Source organism: Antedon bifida, chromosome 1, assembly GCF_963402885.1.
Source record: "Antedon bifida chromosome 1, ecAntBifi1.1, whole genome shotgun sequence".
Lineage (NCBI taxonomy): Eukaryota > Metazoa > Echinodermata > Crinoidea > Comatulida > Antedonidae > Antedon > Antedon bifida.
This window is the reverse complement of record NC_136226.1, coordinates 25,669,926-25,687,069: the sequence shown is the minus strand read 5'-3', so window position 1 is coordinate 25,687,069 and position 17,144 is coordinate 25,669,926. Positions and strand designations below refer to the sequence as shown.

Here is a 17,144-nt window from a genome sequence, read left to right as displayed (position 1 = left end):
AGCATCAAGTTGTAATTAAAATAGCATTGTAAATGACATACAGCAGAATTTCTACAAAAAGCGTTATGCAAATCAGAATTTCATGATGATATGATGAACACAATACAAATATCATTCATTTATTATATAGCCATTTAATGATAGTTGGTTGATACCTACAACAATCAAAAATAAACCTGATCGGCAATCCATCAATTGACTAAAAAACCTTTGCACAGCACAGCATTACTGTAGGTGATCCTATTTTATGATCATGGTACAGTACAATCCTTTGCAGTACTCAACTATGTAGAGTACTGTTCGAAATTTACGAAATGCAGTGAATTAGGGACTCTTTTATCATCATTTTTACGCACTCAAGTTTCTATTTTTTTTGTGGGGGAGGAGGGTAAAGTTCAGCATGATATGTAATGTAATTGTATAAGTACCGTATGTGATTCTGTTTGAGTAATAACAATCATGTAGGGCAGGGCCAATCATCTGTCACCCAACTCACAACTGTCTGACATTTTACAACCTGGCTGGTTTGGCACGATCACCATGCTTTGCCATTGGCCATCCAATCGTATTGATGAGATAGGCCTGATCGTCCAAGCATGGATGGGCACCTGACAAATGTACATACTGTACAGGTGTTAAATTATACTTCATTCGCCATGGTTAGGATTTGTTAAAACACCATAGCGTTACAGAATTCGACACGCTGCGGCTATTGCGCATGCCCAGAGAGAATTAATCTGATAACTCTAGTGAACAATAGTTTATCGTCATCATCGTTCTACCCATCATCCATCATGACATAGCTCCTCCGTGGTGTAATATGGCTAGGCTAGCTATACTAGACCAGCAGACCTATATTTATTTCGTAATTAAAAAAGTGGTTGCTTCATATAATTATGAATTATTATTACATGACTAGCCTAGCTAGGCCTCTTTAGTTAGTATAGAATAGGCCTAGTTATAGTATATAGTAGGAAAGAGCTATAAAGTATCTAAGACTAAAAATAAATTATCATTATAAATAATCATCATCATCATGACATTATTTTATATATATTTATAATATAATATTATAATTATATATAAATACTTCATACTGTTATTGATTGAAAATAGTATTGAATCATCATCACAGAATCTACATCAGCAACTTACATCCTAAACTAGACCTAGGCAATAATAAGAAGATATTCTAGGCCTAGCTAGGCCTCCTATCCCTAGTAAAAGCTAGCCCCTCCCTTCACCGTTTTGAAATCTTGTTACCTTCGATAGACACAACATGCTCCCGTAACTGGTCTTGAAGTAACGGGTCGTCAATCTGTTCCAAAATATCATAGATGGCATAGATGTGTGGATGGACGCTTTCAAATCTGTGTATCTCGTCGCGAATAGCACACGCATTTCTTAAATCCCAATTATGAGTATTCATGGTTAATAATAAAATGTTCCATTAGCTATTTTATCAACTGCATTATTTTCTTCCAACAACACAAAATAGCTGACTAAATACAATCAAACCACAAAAACGTCTTGGCTGAAAATAAAAACAGAGTAAAACAGTTCTCATATACGCCCTCTTCGGTGGAGGATAGTTTGGCGCATGCTTACTAGGTCCATCAACCCGGAAGTAAGTTTGTTGTGCACCGGTAAATCTAAATTAAATTTGTTGCTGTTATATTTGACAAAGTAAGTTTGTTTAGATAAACATAAGCGTTTAGTTAATACAATAGAGTGTTAAAAAGCTGAATGTCGATACATTAATGAGCAAAAAAATTAACGTTACTAGTCAAAACGAAGCTGAATTAGCATAGCAATAAATATCACCACTTTTCGTTCTTGCTGAGACCATGGACTCTCTGGAGGTAAAGCTGATGCGCTGAGACTGAGAGCTGTGTGTGTGCTATCAAGAGATTAAAATCAAAAATTTGTTTTTTAAATCATTTGAACCATTGTGCGTTTTTAATAATAGTTTGATGTAATTTTACTTTCATTATCTAGAAATCAAACGAGTTTTGCAACATGAATGTTGAACATGAAATTGAGCTCCTGAAAGAAGAAATGAAAAGACTAGGCAGCAAAAGTAAGCACCATACCGTACTGTACCTGTTATAATAGGCCTACAAATAAATACTGTACAGCCAAATCAATTTTGTATTGAAAAAACAATCACTGTAATGACTCCGAGATTTTATTTATATATATAAAACTGTCGTAAACTAAATAATAAAGTTTAAACTAGTTTAGAAGGAAGGGTTCTAAAAACCACTAACCTATACATTATGTTCAATAGAGGGCACACTAATAATTTTGTTTCAAACTAAAATGTATCGACAAGGTTGTAAATTTTAATTAATCCTAAACTAAAAAGTATACATAAACCATTAACTTTTTTTGTATTTTGTTAGATGCTGATGGTAAAATAGTAGTGAAGTTTGGTGTACTCTTTGCTGATGATCGATGTGCTAATATATTTGAAGCTTTAGTTGGAACACTAAGAGCTGCAAAAAGGAAAAAGATTGTTAAATATGATGGTGAGCTGCTTCTACAAGGTGTTCATGACAATGTTGACATTGTACTATTAGAGGAAGCATAATATACTTAGTCTCGGCAGTAATTAAATTTGAATGGAGGATTATTAATTATCAAATTTATAACTTCAGTACCATATTTCTCCATCATTTTAATTCAATTGACTGAACATGAACACATTCCCAAGTTCATAACTTAACAAGAGATATAACTTAACAAGAGATATGATTTGATTAAGGACAAAACTTAACAATAGATTCAAAATTGTTGTACAGTACCATATTGCCAATAATAAAATTCTGCATCTATATTTGCAAACACATTGTTTTATATATTGCATGTGTAATACTGTATAATAGTATTGGTAACAAAGATGAAATAAATATTACTAAAAAAATACTCTTACCTGTTAGTATTATTATTGTCTTTTTTGAAGCATTGTAGGAGTGATCGCTCACCTAAAATTCCGCAGAGGTGTGCACTTAAATTTGGCAAGCTTTTATACACCATCAAACAGTACATACTATCTATCTCATCTCTGAATGTGTTTAGGAGTGCAATTTGTAGCACAATTCCTTACAATATTCAAAAGGCTTTCCTGCCAATCATATTGAAACTGAAGCATGTGACAGTAGAGTGATTATTCTGTGATTCAACCATGATTTTATTGTAAATGGCAGATATTAATCATCAGCAAAGCTACAGTAGTAGTTCAGTGTTTTATAAAACACAAGACTAGGTTGATGCATGAACATCTTCAGCAAACTTTGATGCGAGAAGATAATCATTAAATTTAAAGGCCAGGTGCGGGCAAAAAATTTCTATTGATCATACATTCCAATAATTATCGATCTATAGTTTCACGAGCTTCTTGAAAATAAGCACTTTCTTATCAATTTGATAGTTCAAATTACACAGTAAAATCTCTATTCTTTTGTACACAAATTGTGTAAAAAAGCTATGAAAAATATACCGTGTGGTAAAAAATGTTATCAGATGACTAAATATAGGTAATATAACTGGAATTTTACATTTCTGATATTTTTAATCAACTTCAGATTTTCATTTTCATGCCATAGCAAAAATTATCCACCGTATATCCACCATCTTTTTTCACCTTCTAGGGAGTCACCAGACATGTTATTGCATTAGGTTAAACTACCTAACTACTGAAAAAAGTCTTCCTGGTTTTTATGGCAGAATTTTGGCAAATTTTGTATTTGACCATATTAAGGGAAATTCATGTTTTTTCGTCTTGATTTCTGTTACAAATATTTGATTTATGTACAATTAATTCGATATTATATTTAAAATTCATGCCTATACCTGAGCTTTAAATCCACTGTCAAAACACTGCGACACACAAATGAAAACAAGATTGTACAAATTAATGACATCATTCATGACCCTTTATTCATTATCTTACCAAATCTGTTACATTTAATCTATATTCATGATTTCAGACTAGTTTCTCAAAATAGATAGGTATAAGCAGTGAACTGTTTGCAGTAAACATGAAGCTATTTTATAGTTCCATGTAGTAAGCACACAAACATGTTGAGCAATATGTCTCATTCTGAATCTAGAACAGTATAGTATACTGAAACAAAATGTTGGAAAGAATAAATAATTAAAGTAATAATAATACTGCAGTAGGATTGTCACAATAAAATGATTATAGAAATAGTCAATAAAAGAAACTTTCCCAAAGGCAATTCAATTAAGTCACAGTTATCACCGCAAGCAAATTAACTTTTCATTGTTAAGGGAAGACAATACACTTCCATTCTGTAAAATTCCAGGACACATAATTGTCATCCATTCTATTTTTTCTTTCAAATTTAATACATTACTTATTTTAATATAATTCTATGTGTTCCTGTTTTCTTTATTAATAAATTGATATATCGATTAAATTCAATCGCTTTTGAGTTTACTTAAAAGTGCATCACATGTTTTCTTAGCATCGCCTAACAACATGGATGTATTTGGTTTGTAAAATATTGGGTTATCCACAGCAGCATAGCCTACGCCAAGAGACCTCTTCATTACAATAACCTGCTTAGATTTCCATACCTGCAAAACAGGCATACCGGCTATTATAGAGTTAGGATCTTCTTCTGCTGCCGAGTTAACCGTATCATTGGCACCGATAACCAGGACAAGATCGTTATCTGGAAAGTCATCATTAATTTCATCCATCTCTAAAACAACATCATAAGACACACCAGCTTCTGCAAGAAGTACATTGAGTTGTCCAGGCATACGTCCAGCAACTGGATGGATTCCGAATCGAACTTCTTTACCTAAATCTTTAAGGTGGTTTACCATGTCTGCAATAGGATACTGAGCCTTGGCAACACATAGACCATATCCTGGAACAATAATGATTTTCTGGGCATCATTGATGATATCAACTGCTCCACTGACATCTACTTCTGTGTGTGTACCTGTTATTTCCATAGGCTTGCCAGTTCCAGTTGATGATGTACCATATCCACCCAAAATAACATTTGGCAGCGATCTATTCATAGCAACACACATAATGTAGGAAAGAATGGCACCAGAGGAGCCGATCAATGCACCCACAATTGTCATCAAATTGTTGTTCAACATAAAACCTTCTGCACACAATGCCCAACCACTATAGCTATTAAGAACAGTGATTACGACAGGCATATCTGCACCACCGATTGCCATTGTTAAGGTAACACCCATAGCAGATGACAAAACGCTAGTGGCCGTCAAACTACTTAAATCAGCAAAGTATCCTGGATTTGTCATGTAATAACCCAGTAAACCAACATTTGCAGCAAGCAGCCCAGAGTTCAATGCATTTCGCCCAGGTAACAGAAGGGGTTCACTTTTCAGAAGACCTTGCAACTTGCCATATGCTACCAATGACCCGGTAAATGTCACACCACCAATGTAGGTTCCAAGGAACAGAAATAGCTTAGTCATAGCAGCATGGGCTGGATCAGCAGCAAAGGTTGAGGCTTCACCCATGTAAGTTGATACGCAAGTCAAAACAGCAGCCAAGCCAACAAAACTATGAAAAGCAGCAACTAGCTGAGGGAGGTCTGTGATGGCAACACGTTTCGCAATAACTGATCCAATTAAACCACCAACACCAATCATTCCAGCCATTTGTGTATATAATTCTGGCGAGGCTTTGAGGCTCAAAAGGGTGGCAACCATACCAGTAGAAACACCCATAATGCCAAGAGCATTTCCAAGTCTGCTGGTCTTCTGTGATGCTAGGCCTTGGAGAGCACCGACACAACATAATCCTCCTGCAAGGTAACCCATCTGCTGTACATCATAACCACTAAAATGACCCGCAGCATATGCACCCAAGGCTGCCAATCCAGGAACGGTATAAAGATAGTTGTATTCTGGAGGATCAGTAGGACGACGGAACATATCTAACATCCTTTGTGTTACAAGGAAGCCACCAAAGATGTTAATAGATGAGATAAAAGTAGCAGCTGCCGCTAAAGAACCGGCTGTAGAATTTGGCATGTAACCACCATTCATACACAAGAGTCCTCCAACTGCTGTTATACCGGAGATTGCATTTGTTACCGACATCAAAGGAGAATGAAGGGCAGGAGTAACACCCCAGACAGTATGATAACCAACAATACCAGATAAGCCAAATATGGTTACCATTGTATTAAAAGCTGGTCCTGGAGATACTGCGCCAATACCAATAATAGAAGCTAAACCAGTCGAGTAGAGTGCAGCAGTTTTTGCTGTGTCAACAAATGGGTTTGGGGGTGGGGGTTCCACTTTGGCAACAGCTTGAGGAGCTGCTTGCTGGATAGCTTGTTCCTTTGGAGGTGGAGGTGGCCACATCATTTTTCCATCTTGAAGAACTAAAGAACCTCTGGTAACTTCATCTTCGTGGTCAAGGTAAAATTGGCCCTTTGGTCCAAGAGACACTAACAACTTTGAGATGTTGTTAGCATATAATGTACTTGCTTGTGTTGGTAATCTGCTGGGAAGGTCAGTGTACCCAATATGTGTAACACCTTTGTACTTGTACAACTCGTTGGGCTTAGTAGTTTCAATATTACCACCCATTTCTGCAGCAAGATCCACAACAACTGATCCTTCATGCATGCTTTCAACCATTTCACGAGAGATTAGCTTTGGTGCTGGTTTGCCAGGAATAAGAGCAGTTGATATTAAAATATCTACTTCTCGGCATTGTTTGGCAAACAATTCCATCTCTGCTTTTATAAATTCTGGTGACATTTCTTTTGCATAACCTCCAGTACCTTCTCCAGATTCTTCAATTTCAACTTCAAGGAATTCCGCTCCAAGAGACTGAACTTGTTCTTTCACAGCGGCTCGTGTATCAAAGCCTCTGACAACTGCTCCCATGCTCTTTGCAGTTCCGATTGCAGACAATCCTGCTACTCCACCACCAATGACCAAAACTTTTGCAGGAGGGACCTTACCAGCAGCTGTAATTTGACCAGTAAAGAAACGACCAAAGTTATTAGCAGCTTCAACAACTGCTTTGTACCCTGCAATATTTGCCATTGAACTTAGAGCATCAAACACCTGGGCTCTGCTGATTCTAGGCACACAGTCCATTGCTAAAACTGTCAGTTTTTTATCAGACAGTTTCTTGAGAATTTCTTCATTCTGTGCAGGAAAAACAAAGCTGATAAGATTACCATGATCTTTGAAATAATCTGCTTCTTGTATTGTTGGCACTCTAACCTTTAAAACAATATCAGATTTAAAGGCTTCTTGTTTCCCTGTGATTGTTGCACCTGCATCTTGATAATCTTTGTTTGTGAAGTTAGCAAGAGCTCCAGCATTTTCTTCTATATTAACATTGTATCCTTCTTTCTTAAGTAATTTTACAGCAGCTGGGGACATGGCAACTCTGGATTCTTTTGCAAAGGATTCTTTAGGAACTCCAATGGTTAAGTTTTCACATGGAATTCCTTTGAGAGGAGGAGCAGGATCTCCTGAAGAATTTCTCTTGGTTGTGGTGGTGAACCTTTGTCGTTGACCAATAAGAACATTACGTATATGTGACGTTGGCAAGCCATTAACATGGCAGACATTTGGCAAAAGACGGAACATCTTGAGTTATTCTGCAAAAAATCATGAAAAAAATTACCGTATCACTTTTGTAATTTTAATTTATATCATAATCAAGTAATTATATAGGTATGCAGTCTACTAATTGTGTCAATAGTTACCATGAAATTAAATACAAACATAACAAAATGTTAATATACCAAATAAATGAAGAGAGTATGGAAATAAACACCACTACAGACAGGCGTCAATGCTTGGGTGGCTTTTTTATTTATCCTACAAAACAAAAAAGAATTATATTATTATATTATTTCTATCCTTTAATTACCCATTATTAATTAGGCTACACATACAATACATCAGTCTGGTGATGACGCGTTTCCCGCGTTTGGTAGGTCGCACAAAAATTAAACTGTTCTATCCTAACCTAGATTGGCCTAGCATACACTACTATACTGTACAGTCAGTATTTCCACGATGCTTAAAACACTTAACAGAAAGTTAAAATCTAACCTTTGTTGAATAAAATTCTCCCACCAGCTTTCTTGAAAGAAACTCTGGCTGGAGATCAACCACTTATCTCCATAAGGTATGTTGAAAATCAATAAAACAAGAGCTGTTCACAACGTGTACACCGGCGTAATGGCGGCGCCGGTTTCGATATGACAGGAAGGTCTAGCATACCAAATTGGATGTGTTCGATGTGCGACTGTTCCGGAACTGATAGTCTCGCTTTCGAGTACAGTACTATCGTATAGATTTTTATAACCATGAAGCATAGAAACAAATATCCCCAAGAAAGTTTATATAGTATATTATTAAAAATTATGTCATTCATTTTATGATTGAAAACTAAAAAGTACATTATATTACATATTATAAATATAAGACATATTAATATTATTCTGCCTGCTGAAGATTGAACATGTCTAAAGTCCCTTTTGGTACGCTGAATATAACTCAACATTTTAACCAATCAGTGGCGTAGGTTTGAGACTACTACTCACCATGTGTCAATCCAAATTTTAATCTGCCATACTTTGTCCTTTCGGTTGTAGCTGTCTGCAGAGTAATACTTCTAACAAAATGGCAAGCAAATTAGCCAATATTTTCAGGACTGTTGGAGGTCTTCCAAGAATTCTGAATACAAGATGTACTATAGGGGTATGCAATGCATCAAATAATAGAGAATGTAAGTTTAAATACATGCTTCGTTTATGTTATTATGAATGAATTGCTAGGCCTCCTATGCTTATTTGTGTAGGTAAACTGTAGGCCTTTTTTAGTCTAGCTAGGCTTACCAATACCGGGGACAAAGGCCCCACACGCACGGCGTCCTACGAAATCAAGGGGGCCGCATGATTTTTTGATTTTTTTGAGTGAAAAATTGTGATTATTAGGTTTAAACAATTACATAGACCTAATCCTTCAAACGTTACATGATTTTAAAATTAAACCCTGAAATCAAAGAAAAACAAATCTCTGTTGATAGCCTATAAGTATAATATAAGAGGTGGCCTGGATAGTTAGTGGAAGTGAGTAATAAGATCACAGTCACAGAATGCATCATGATATCCTCTACATCCTAAAATAATTACATCAAATTTAAAAAGCGTTGTATAGTTAGTATCCTACTTGTTATACATTTTTCAAGGCATGAATATTGATCCCCAAACATTTATTTTATTGGACATTACAATTGTTGCATTCACCCCAGTCCTATTTTACGGTGAAGATAGCAAGCGTGTGTGTTGAGAATTTTGTAAAAATACATATGTACAGTAGTATCTCAAAATATGAATGACCTTCACTGTTTTTACAGATAATTAATGCAATTAATTTTAACACTGCAGACCTTGGTTTGGAAACTCTGGATTTAACTTGCGAACATTAAGCAACTTAATTTAATCAAGAAAAAACTGTGATATATGATTACTTATATAAGATAATCAACTTGACTCCTTAATAGATGGAACCTAATACTCTCTATGTATGATTTATGCTTCATAGTAATGATAAATGTTGTTCATTAAATTTAATATTACAAAGGAATTTATTAAATTCAATGATTTTATCTTAACTTTAGACTCAACAAACAAACGTATTGAAGTAGCAAAGCCTGTTGTAGAACTTGATGGCGATGAAATGACCAGAGTCATCTGGGAAAAAATCAAGGAAACTGTAAGAGCATGCCATGATTTTGTAAACAATTATTTTTCAATTGCTGATACAGTATTTTTGTAATATATTGTAGCATATTGATATTAATATTAATTGAATATGTTTGTGTACTTTCAGCTTATCTTCCCCTATTTGAAAGTAGATTGCTTGTATTATGATCTTGGATTACCGTACAGAGACCAAACTGATGATCAAGTAACTATTGATGCTGCTTTGGCTATTAAAGAACACAATGTTGGTATTAAGTGCGCTACAATCACCCCAGACGAGGAGCGTGTTGAAGGTATAGTCTTTAAGCTGTAAATTGTACACATGGTGCAAGTTGCCTCTTTTCTTGTATGTTGTTCCTGGCGTAGTTGAAATTTTAGCCCAAGTGTGTGTATGTACTCAGGAACATAGATTGTGATTGAGTTGGGAGTTGACACCTACCATGAAAGTCTAAATCTTTTTTTCACACTTACCGTTAACTTGTTGAGACCTACTACCTCTCGGAGCCGTAGCCACCAGTATGGTTGATAAAGTTTCAACCTCACGACTTTTCACAGAGGCCTTTGACAACCCAGTGGCTTGAACAGAGATTGTTCCCCTTTTCTTGCGAAAACCGGACCACTTTATTTTTCGTGGCTACATCACTACCTCTAGCTCCATATCATGAATACTCTATGAAGGGAATAAGATTTATTTATTATTACAAACTTATGCTAAATATTTGTTGTCATTTCTGGTTTGTTTTGTCAGAATTTAAGTTGAAGAAGATGTGGCTGAGTCCAAATGGCACTATACGTAACATCCTTGGCGGTACAGTTTTCCGCGAACCAATCATTTGCAAGGCAGTTCCCCGTCTTGTTCCGGGATGGGAAAAGGCAATTGTTATCGGTCGTCATGCATTTGGAGATCAGGTTAGAAATATACACCGCATTAAAATGCATACATGTCAAGTTTGAGCTTGCTGCTAAATTTCCCATTTATGAAAACATCTCGGCTGATTGTGTCGAAACAACCACAGCCGAAAAGTTCATGGCATGAAACTTCCAAAAAATATTTTTATGTTGTTTTCGGTGATTCTACGCATGATAAACAGAATTTTTACATTTTCAAGTAATTTTAAATAAAAATTTAGATTTGAGAAAAAGCATGAGATTTTAGTTTCGTGGTGTGAGAGGTCAGAAAGTGTGAGCCTCACGTCAGATGCGTGGGACTTTACATATATGAAAATGATAATTACATTATGGTACATATAAACACAGAAACAGACATATGTTAGTATTTGAGGTAATATGTTTGGTGAGCTGATATAAATTTGTTTTTAATGCATAAAAATATTTTGTTTTTTCAGTACAAAGCGACCGATTTCGTTGCTCCTGGACCTGGAAAGTTTGAAATGACATTTACTCCATCAGACGGTGGTGACAAGCAGACTTGGGAAGTGTACAACTTCACCGGTGCTGGAGGATGTGGCATGGGAATGTACAATACAGATGAGTCCATCGCTGGCTTTGCACACGCATGCTTCCAGTATTCACTCATGAAGAAATGGCCTCTTTACATGAGCACTAAGAACACCATTTTGAAGAGATATGATGGCCGTTTCAAGGACATCTTTCAGGAAATATATGAAAAGTTAGTTATTAAAATGTATTCCTGCTTTTTCAAAAATTATGTAAAAAAGAGGAGCATTTATTTCTGTAAAGCTTTGTCTACACTATCAAACTAGTTTGACAAATAAAATCTGATGTGCCCAAATATTAGCATGTCCATTAGCTTAACGGTTGTTTTCTTTTACCACAATTATACATAGAAAACTTATGTTATGAATTATGAGACAGTCTAAAATAGTAAATTGATTAATTCAATACATATATACTTTGTATTAATAATAATATTATTATTAATAATATTATTTCATAAATGTTTCAGAGACTATGTAAAGCAATTTGAAGCTGCCAACATTTGGTATGAGCATCGATTGATTGATGATATGGTTGCCCAGGCAGTGAAGTCATCCGGAGCATTTGTGTGGGCATGCAAGAATTATGATGGAGATGTACAGTCGGATATTGTTGCTCAAGGTAAAACAAAAAACAAATTCAGACATGTTGTGCTTTTGATTTATATACTGTTGTACTATTTTTTTAAATAGTTGAAGTATAAATTTAACAAGAGAGGATGAAACGGAATACATTTGAGGGACCTGTTAACTGTTTTTGCACATTCTGAAGTACTGTATCAAAATCTCGGCCCACAACAGATTGTTGTCTAAAGCTCTGTCTACACTATCAAACTAATTTGACAAAATGTGTCCAAATATGGCAGTGATATGACATCATCATGTCCATATATGGGCACATCACATTTGTTTTTCAAATAAAGTTTGATAGTGTAGACAGAGCTTTAGACAGTGAATGTCATTAAACTTTTAAAACATGGTACACAATAATAGGTACAGCATATTACATGGATCACACTAACATTGAATTGCATTGTTTTAGGTTATGGATCTCTTGGCCTAATGACTAGTGTGCTAGTGTGTCCAGATGGTAAGACAATTGAATCAGAGGCAGCTCATGGTACAGTCACCAGGCATTACAGGGAACATCAAAAGGTTTGTATAAACTAATAACTAATAGTGGTATAATAGAGAATTTTGGAAAACTCGCGTATACATATCTGCTTTTTTCACTTAGTCAAAATCATTTTATGTACTGTTAAAGTGCAAAACGTATAGGAGGTAGGCCTAGCCTAGTTTCATCTAGCCTAGGCCAAGGCAACATGTTATACTTCTATGTCGTTTTCTTGAAACATTGTTATACTAATAACTAACTGTCTGAATTTTCTTGAATAATTTTGCTGGTAAAATTTGATTTGTGCCACATTTAACAACTTCATTTTCAATTAATAATTCTTCAATGTGTGAAATGCAATCTGCACGTTGAAACGAATAAAAAATCGGTATTAAATACGGTATTGATGTCAAGCTACACAGAATGTGTGACGTACTACCCAAATTTTACCCATACGTATACGGAGGTTGCTCAAACTGCCTATTAAATACTGGCCATATTTGGCATTATGAACCTCTATACATGCAAATTTAATATTGTATATTCCTTGTATGTATATTCAGGGTAACTCAACTAGTACTAATCCAGTAGCCAGTATTTTTGCCTGGACTAGAGGATTGGAACACCGTGCTAAACTAGATGGCAATGATGACCTGAAACACTTCTGCCAAACATTGGAGAAGGTGTGTGTAGATACAATAGATTCTGGCAAGATGACCAAAGATTTAGCTGGGTGCATCCATGGAATTAAGAAGTAAGTGCCATATTTTAGTTTAACAAGTTTAAGCCTTTGTTAATATAATTCAATTTGTTAACTTGTTCAAATTGTTAAAATTCAGTGAAACCTGACTGAATTGGGAAAGTTGGCAGGTCTGATAATTTACATGGTTTAGTGTGTGTTATTTTTGTCTTTGTTTTGGATTCAGTCTATTCTCACATTTTATTGTGAAACCTAGCTTTGGTAAACAAAATAGAACACATTCAATGGAAATCATCAAATCATTAATTGAATCACTTTTAATAAATTAATATTCACATCAGATGAATTCTGTATCATCCAACTTTAAAATAAGAATACCAGAAATAAGCATGTGACTGTTTTGTTTAAATTGCTCGTCCCATTTAATATAATAAATAATATAAATAATGTAATAATAATACGGAGTAATGTAAATTTAAATTATGTTTACATTTGTTTTGCAGTGTCAAACCTGAGCATTTTCTTCAAACAATGGACTTTTTAGCTGCTATTGCAGAGAACCTTAATAAACAACTGAAATAAATGACCAGATTGCCAGGAGTAAAATGCAACTGAATTTGTAAAATAAATGTGTATATTTTTAATAAATATGTAAAACGTGGGTACAATTAATTAATTAAAACTAAGAATAATTTCTATTTTACTGAGTAATAATTCTGTCAGCTAATTGAGGCTTTATTTTAAAAATTAAAATTGATCTAAGTATGTGTAAACCTAACTTTGGACTATTCTAAGCCCAGAGTAGTAAAAACATGCGATTTCTTCATACCCTAATTTCTGCCAAATTGGCCATTTGGGTAATTGGATTTAAATTTATTTAAAATGTTCACATTTATTTACCAACTTTCCTTTGTATTTTACAAACAGACTTTTGCAGCTTATGTTATGAACAAGTTTGATTAATTGTTGTGTCTAGAATTTAAACTAAAGCTTTTGATCTAGTTTTCTGTAATTTATCACATTGGTACAGTACTATCTTCTTAAGTTGCTTTGTCATTTTATTTGACTTAAGTTGCTTTGTCATTTTATATGACTTAAGTTGCTTTGTCATTTTATATGACTTAAGTTGCTTTGTCATTTTATATGACTTAAGTTGCTTTGTCATTTTATATGACTTTGTCATTTCCTATTTATTACATATGCATTTATGCGCAAATAAATATGAAATTTTTACTTTATTTTCATATAATTTGACAATTGCGCAAGTTCTTTATAAATAATTTCACATAAAAGCACTTAAAGTATTGAATAGTTACGTAAATGTTTGTATAAATAAGACAATAGCCAACTTAAGTTAGACAACTAATTTCAATGCTTCAGTAACAAAGATACGCATATTATCATTTAGTTTGTGTGAAATATAAAACTCGCATAAATCATGTAATTTACAATCTACTTAAATAGTATTATTGTCCATGTCCATTCAATACATTTATAGAGGACAAAATGCTTAATATGCCAATGACTGATATAATTAGTCCTAATACAGTATTATTAATTATTATGATGGTCACATAGTGTGCTTAAGAAGATAATGTAATAAATTGCTGTGGAAAATGTCCAGTTCAGTGTGTTATATTTAGTTTGCTAATTTAGAATACTAGAGGGTGAGCTCGCTTCGCTCGCTCCCCCTCTAGGAAGTGTAGACGATGGTTCTCGGAATGATAATGTTCTTCTTTTACGTTTTCTGTCGGTTACCATTATTGAAAATGCTTGACATTCGTAAAACTAAACTATTCTGTTTCACAGTGTCTTGATAATGATTAATAACATTTTAAAGTATAGTCTTTATTATTTGGTAGGGCCCTTACAGGGCGGAGGTGGGGAGGCGGAGTTCATTTGACTCAAGGGAGGGGCTTATTCGAGGGATATATCTTAAATTTTTTAGTTTTAATAATATGGTAAAATTTATAATCAAATGAAATCCTCTATCTAATAGATATGAAAAGTGGTAAAAAAGAATAACAAATGCTTGGTAAATTGTAGATAACAGTGCGATGAATGTGGTGATTATTATTCAAAGTGATGTTTTATTGGAGAGGCGTTTATTCAAATAAATATCATCCTAATAAGTACAGTATTAATACATTATTTAATTTAAACATCTTTTGAAACTAACTGCCGTGACAGAGTGGGCCATTTCGGTCCTAACAGGACACAGATAGCCTACAGTTATTCCTGCCAGCTTACTTAATAAAACTCAGCTATCGAGATTTCACTCGATTAATGTCTTATCATCAAATCTCCCTATGTAATTTTATAATACTATTCCCCACAATATATTCCGATTCTTTATGGCGTATATTTAATTTGATCTTTATTAATTTGCAGTATAATTTTATATTATATATATATATTTTATTTTATATTTATATGTTTTAACTACTGTACCTTTCACACGCGCGGTCCGTTCCTAAAATAAACAAAAAGCTAAAATGGCTATGACTAATGGCCAACTTAAGCTCCAGTCCTACTATATTATCTATTTTTTTCTTCCGTCTTCCAAAGGGACACTGTATTGATTGATTGATGGAAAGTGCCTGTTTCCAGTCACCCTTAGGGTCAAATCTATTATTTTAACTGCTGCCTTGTGTATAAAAGAGAGAAAATAGTTGAAACCAAGTTGCTGCAAGGTGAACTTATCATAAACCCGGAAATAACTTGACCGCCAAGAATTGAAATTGAGTAGAAAATCTACTGTTGAAATCATAAATGTTGTTAAAAAACTCTTTATAATATCTTGCTAAGATAGAAATATGGAAAAATAGCGTCGAACTGCACATTAATGTTATCAAATCTACGTTTCGCGGTACATCTGAGATAGATAAGGTAGGTATCCAAGGCGGAGATTTGTACCGAAGTTTTTGCATTGTGCTCGCCTATGTCAGAATTAACCATAATTTATATATAGATGTCTATTAAATAAACAATTTACTTTTCTTTATACAATAATACAATTTGAAGACATTCCCGTACAGACTGTACTTGGTCTTTCTGAATCTATCATTCAGAATGCATCCTATTAGTTGACAGTCATAGTGCATATGTATTCAAGATTTGAAAATTAAATAACATTTAAAGATGTATTGTCCCCCAAAAACATGAAAAAATAAACAGACTTTCAATAGGCAAAAACAAACAATATTATTTCACTGAAAGTAAATTTTTTTCCGATCCAGTTTTGGTTAATAACTATTACGTGACATGAAAATGGCATATTCAACAAAAAATGTCCCAAAAGACGGAAAATATATATGTATTTTGTTTACATTTCTGGTTACCATGACTACATACCATGATGATTATACTCCCTCGGCAAAAGTTCTCTCGACCATTTGAAATCTTGGATACGAACGGGCTATAAACCCTAATGGAGACCGCAATAAATTGTAAAAATATTTCACTTTTTTTAAATACTGAAATTAAACTTATTTATCCAAAACCAATTTATGGCAAATATGTCTATCATCATTAATACTGTATAGCATTACCTTAATTAGTTCAGACATACTACTTAACCTATTAAATTGATTAAACCATTATTGCATTCAGTTGATGTATATTTTATAACTAAGCCAATACAATTATAATTTACTAAAGATTAATATTTCTTTTTATAGATTGCTGATGGAGTAAATGTACACAAATACATAACTATACCCAAGTACAATAGAGGCACACTTACTTAAATGACTGCTCTTTTTGTTGTTGTTAAAACTGCAACAATAAGCTACGCATTAGTGAAATGCATATTAGAAGTAATAATAAATTTTACATTATAACCTTTACCATTAAAACGTATAATAAAGTATAATATTTATGATTCTCATTAATTATCGGCAAATGACATTTACGCATTTTGGTAATATCTTTAATTGTATTTTTTTTAAACATGACTAAAATGTCGGAAAAGAAGAGTCAACATTTGCAAATTGTTTGACTAAATATATATACTACTGTACATGCATTTTCTGTAAACATCCATATGAATATGATAATTAATTACTTAATTGATCAGTTCGGTTTCTCTTACTATGACTGCATCATCA

The 17,144-nt window shown here is 33.9% G+C and overlaps 4 protein-coding genes across 7 annotated transcripts in view; 2 read left to right on the top strand and 2 right to left on the bottom strand.

Moving 5' to 3' along the window:
• Positions 1 to 1,535, bottom strand: part of LOC144847033 (arf-GAP with GTPase, ANK repeat and PH domain-containing protein 1-like) — a 33,020-nt gene extending 31,485 nt beyond the window's left edge. For all 3 annotated transcript variants that reach the window (XM_078703595.1, XM_078703593.1, XM_078703596.1), the window contains exon 1: positions 1,264 to 1,535. In XM_078703595.1, the coding sequence (XP_078559721.1) occupies positions 1,264 to 1,429 (166 nt within the window). In that variant the 5' untranslated portion in view covers positions 1,430 to 1,535. The remainder of the gene's footprint in view (positions 1 to 1,263) is intronic.
• Positions 1,536 to 1,611: 76 nt separating this feature from the next.
• LOC144847637 (costars family protein ABRACL-like) lies at positions 1,612 to 2,847 on the top strand. The gene is made up of 3 exons (XM_078704112.1): positions 1,612 to 1,686; positions 1,999 to 2,080; positions 2,406 to 2,847. The coding sequence occupies exons 2-3, from the start codon at positions 2,020 to 2,022 to the stop codon at positions 2,591 to 2,593; spliced, it is 249 nt and encodes an 82-aa protein (XP_078560238.1). The 5' UTR covers positions 1,612 to 1,686; positions 1,999 to 2,019; the 3' UTR covers positions 2,594 to 2,847.
• A 1,073-nt stretch (positions 2,848 to 3,920) lies between these two features.
• LOC144846586 (NAD(P) transhydrogenase, mitochondrial-like) lies at positions 3,921 to 8,254 on the bottom strand. Of its 2 annotated transcripts, XM_078703558.1 has the most exons (3): positions 8,107 to 8,254; positions 7,794 to 7,869; positions 3,921 to 7,646 (listed from the first exon to the last, which is right to left on the bottom strand). In XM_078703558.1, exon 3 carries the CDS (start codon positions 7,633 to 7,635, stop codon positions 4,447 to 4,449), a length of 3,189 nt encoding a protein of 1,062 aa, XP_078559684.1. In that variant the 5' UTR covers positions 7,636 to 7,646; positions 7,794 to 7,869; positions 8,107 to 8,254; the 3' UTR covers positions 3,921 to 4,446. The 2 variants fall into 2 exon arrangements, with proteins under 2 accessions (XP_078559684.1, XP_078559685.1); XM_078703559.1 differs by lacking the exon at positions 7,794 to 7,869 and having other exon boundaries at positions 8,131 to 8,245.
• Positions 8,255 to 8,623: 369 nt separating this feature from the next.
• On the top strand, positions 8,624 to 14,658 carry LOC144847388 (isocitrate dehydrogenase [NADP], mitochondrial-like). Its single transcript, XM_078703715.1, has 9 exons — positions 8,624 to 8,785; positions 9,680 to 9,774; positions 9,892 to 10,057; positions 10,513 to 10,673; positions 11,111 to 11,394; positions 11,692 to 11,843; positions 12,264 to 12,376; positions 12,899 to 13,089; positions 13,539 to 14,658. The coding sequence occupies exons 1-9, from the start codon at positions 8,680 to 8,682 to the stop codon at positions 13,615 to 13,617; spliced, it is 1,347 nt and encodes a 448-aa protein (XP_078559841.1). The 5' UTR covers positions 8,624 to 8,679; the 3' UTR covers positions 13,618 to 14,658.
• Positions 14,659 to 17,144: the final 2,486 nt, after the last annotated feature.

Bases quoted from the DNA above. Each gene is read 5' to 3' on its own strand.
- LOC144847637 (XM_078704112.1), top strand. From the start codon at position 2,020: ATGAATGTTGAACATGAAATTGAGCTCCTGAAAGAAGAAATGAAAAGA. The intron at 2,081-2,405 runs GTAAGCACCATA...GTATTTTGTTAG, and splicing joins GAAAAGACTAGGCAGCAAAA to ATGCTGATGGTAAAATAGTA.
- LOC144846586 (XM_078703558.1), bottom strand. From the start codon at position 7,635: ATGTTCCGTCTTTTGCCAAATGTCTGCCATGTTAATGGCTTGCCAACG.
- LOC144847388 (XM_078703715.1), top strand. From the start codon at position 8,680: ATGGCAAGCAAATTAGCCAATATTTTCAGGACTGTTGGAGGTCTTCCA. The intron at 11,844-12,263 runs GTAAAACAAAAA...GCATTGTTTTAG, and splicing joins GTCGGATATTGTTGCTCAAG to GTTATGGATCTCTTGGCCTA. The intron at 13,090-13,538 runs GTAAGTGCCATA...TTTGTTTTGCAG, and splicing joins TGCATCCATGGAATTAAGAA to TGTCAAACCTGAGCATTTTC.